Source organism: Manacus vitellinus, unplaced genomic scaffold (genome assembly GCF_001715985.3).
Source record: "Manacus vitellinus isolate BGI_N305 unplaced genomic scaffold, ASM171598v3 scaffold_3_pilon, whole genome shotgun sequence".
NCBI classification, from domain to species: Eukaryota; Metazoa; Chordata; class Aves; order Passeriformes; family Pipridae; genus Manacus; species Manacus vitellinus.
In genome coordinates this window covers 32,411,618-32,415,194 of record NW_021940535.1, presented here as the reverse complement: position 1 = coordinate 32,415,194, position 3,577 = coordinate 32,411,618, and the positions used below count along the sequence as shown (strand labels likewise).

Sequence of the window (3,577 nt, the reverse complement as noted above, 5' to 3'; positions counted from 1 at the left end):
GGTCCACATCATTGCAGCAGCATTGTATAGGCTAAAAACCAAGCCTGAAGTATTTTTAGTGGCATGCAGTTTAGCCAGAACTACTAATTCAAAGACTGAATTAGAAATACTACTGTTCAAAGACTTAATATCAAAACTGCTCCAAGTCCTCAAGTCTCAAATGAAGCAGAAACAGTAACCTGTGAAGATAACCTGCTAAACAGAAAGCTGGTACTATGAGATCCCCATTTGCAAGGAGATGTAATGGTGACAAATTGCCAGTTGTTACAGGAATAAGTCCTGAGGGCCCAAACCAACAAAACATGACAAGGGCAGAAATACTAACTTTTGTTAAAAGGTGTTATTTCTTGCTGTTCTTGTATCACAGAAGCATTCTAGAGTACAAATAAAGTCACTTCAGAGACAGCTTTGGCATGCTTTAAAAGAACCAAGTACTTGTGGTCATTTTATGTTATCTCTGCCATTGATTTAACTACCCATGTCCCACAGGGCCAAAAACCAAAGACTTCACAAAATCTGAGGTTCTTGGCTCTACACTTGAAGGAGTAATTAAGACCCAGAAGGTGCAAGAAAGGTGCATGCTACCTATGCAAGTAATAATTGTGCAGCATATCTCAAGAATAGTGTCAGTTTTGGCTATGGGAATGAAGAGAATAAAACCTGCTTTTCTCACAAAAGACGTAGTAAGTACCATAGTACAGGATCATGCAGAAATGCAGAATGCACCAGTCCATCAGATTCATACCCAATTTCATGCATTTACAACACAAACATTTCTGGAAAAGCATTCCAGGTGCATCCTCTGCAGCTGACTGTGGAATGGTGACACTCAGAAAATAAGAACAGAGGATTCTTCAGCTGTGTGCCAGCAGACTACCAGATAGCAGTAGGAAGCTAAGAGGAAACAATGCAATGAAATCCACTGCACAGCAATTCAACTCCTCAAGCAGGAAATGAACAGTGTGTGTGGATGTGCAACATTTCCAATAAAAAACTCTCACTGAGAGGTCCCAGGAAGAAAGGGTTCTGCATTGACAGCCAGTGTGTTTCTAACACAGTCCCCTCCCCAGGTGGAGCCAAGATTTTTTTTCTCCACTTTTTTCTCCTATTTACATCTGAAGTATCTCAGAGCAGGGATGGGTTCTGATGACTCCAATGGGCAGCCCTTTCTCTTACCGGAGCAAAAATAAAATGAAGTGGAAATTCCCATTAATTGCAAGAAAAGAGTTTTACTCTCCAACTTCATCTGAGCTTACACTGTGTGAAATCCCTCAGCTAAATCAGGCACTTCCAGTTCCAATCAGGCCACAGACTAAGAGTTGCCTTTCAACCCACTTCAAAGACAGGCTAGTTCTATTAAGGAGAATCAGAAAACTGAAGAGGATGCTCAAAATTTAGGATCAACATTCTAAAACTTGGGATCCGCCAGAGAGGAACTTAGAGAGGGGTACTTTTAAGAGGTCCTGAGCCCTCCTTCCCTGCTACCCATAATTGCCAGGTATTCGACAGCTCTTAAATCAAAACATTTCAGCTATTGCCTACAAAAAAGTAACCAAAAAAGGTCACCCATGCTAGTTCTGTTGGGCAGAACTAAAACAAAAGACATGCTGGTTTTAATTTTTTGACAAAATATGCTAACCACTGCTCTTTCCATTATCTCTCAGGTGAGGTAGGGAGTGATCAAACAGCACTCACAGCCATCCTTGCCTCTCCCTGGTCTTTCATGAGGCCAAAAGAAGTGCACTGTAATCTCAAGGTGTTGTTTGACCTTGAATTACATTGAAATGATAGTCAAAGCCCCACTTTGACTTGCCAAGAAATGGTGAAATAAAACCCTTTTTGACAACATAACTTAAATATGGTTGGCTAAACCCCATTGAATTATCACCTCAAATTAGCTTTCTTAAAGCTTGAGCTTTTTTGGTTTGAGTTTTTTAATTCAAGCAATTTTTAATTTAAAAGCAGAAAGAAAAATCATAGCAAATAAGTTATCACAATATACAGTAGCATATTTAAGAATACACAGATATATGTAAAATACACACATTCTACATTTGTGGCAGAAAAGACCCTGCAGCATTGTTTTGGAAAGACCAAAGGGTTAGAAGCCCCAGAGTTGGGAAGACGGTAGGAAGGCTACAGCAAAACTGGAGTTGAAAAAACCTATTTCCAATTTTACTTGTTATCCATTAGCAATGTATCTTATAAAAAGTCGCAAAATGAAAACTTTCACAAAGTATTAAATACTTATCTGGACAGAAATGGACACTGTCATTCATTTCTAGGCCATTTCTACACAGACCACTGATGCTATGCCAACGTGATGGCAGTGAGAGGGGCCCCAGCAGTGGAGGACTGCTGAGGTGGGTGGTTGGGAAGAAAAGCAGGCAGAAGCTGGAAAAAAAGTGGTGGTGGAAAGAGTTTAAAGGTCTCTGTGAGATCACTGATCAGCAAGATAAAACTACAGAAGGATGCATTAAAGAAGTAGGAAACAAAAACAATGCCCGAGAAGTATAAACAGCTGGAAGGTAAATCGGGATTTAAATCAAAATTGAGGAAATAAGCTGGGGACCCGAGACAAGAAAGTCAAAGCTGGTATGAAAGATAGGAGTGCAAGAGGTTAAGCATAGCTGTCTATGAGCCAGTACCAACCCAGGCAAGGCCTCTAGCCACTGCACACTGTGTGAATGGAACATCTGTAAATAGATCCCTGGAAATTATGTCTATTTGTGTCCACTGAGAACAGGACAAAAATAAATCAATTTAATTTGCACCAAAGAAGGTTTATATAAAACCTAAAACGAACACCGAGTATGGGAACTAAGAGGCTGCAAATCATTGTGCATGAATGGGCATTTCTTTCTTAACATCAGACTAAACAAACATCTCCATGGGATGGTCAGAGACCATGTGAGTGGCATCAGGGTGAGGATGTTAGATCCATGGTTCCTCCATGTAGCTCTGAAAGTTTCACAAAGACACACATTCATTACCTTAGGTTTTAAACTATTTGATATGTGACAAAGGGTTCATGCAAGAGGGGCGGTTGGCTTAATGAAGACCAAAACTTCATGTATGTTGAGGGTACTGTTCTCCTGAATCAGGACAACTGTTGGAGCCTGTCTCCTGTCCTCTGACTTTGTGTTGAGCAAGAAGGATGACTGCTGTGAATCCTTGGATGACAGTGCCTGGTGTCCGCATGCAGATGGGAATGGCACAGGTACCAGAGGCAGCTTCTGTGCTCTGCTTCACAGAATCACAGAATGTTAAGGGAGCTTAAAGATCACCTAGCCCCAAACACCCTGCCATGGGCAGGGACATTCCCACTAGACCAGGTTGCTCAAGGCCTTGTCCGACTTGGCTCTGAACACTGCCAGGGTTGCGGCACACACAGCTTTCCTGGGCAACTTCTTCCAGTGTCTCGCCACTCTCACAGCAAAAAATTTCTTACTAATATCTAACCTAAATTTCTCCTCTTTAGGTTTGTAGGTTCTACCCTGTAGAGCGCCTTCAGGAGGTTGCTGTAAGGTCTCCGCGCAGCAGAGACCTTCTTCCCTTCTCCAGGCAGAACAGCCCC

General features: G+C 41.7%; 1 protein-coding gene across 1 annotated transcript in view; it reads left to right on the top strand.

Annotated features, from left to right (window-relative positions):
* Positions 1-3,157: 3,157 nt before the first annotated feature.
* Positions 3,158-3,577, top strand: part of GATAD1 (GATA zinc finger domain containing 1) — a 6,730-nt gene continuing 6,310 nt past the window's right edge. Inside the window, exons 1-2 of the mRNA XM_029961893.1 lie at positions 3,158-3,220; positions 3,482-3,523. Of these exons, the coding sequence (XP_029817753.1) occupies positions 3,158-3,220; positions 3,482-3,523 (105 nt within the window). The remainder of the gene's footprint in view (positions 3,221-3,481; positions 3,524-3,577) is intronic.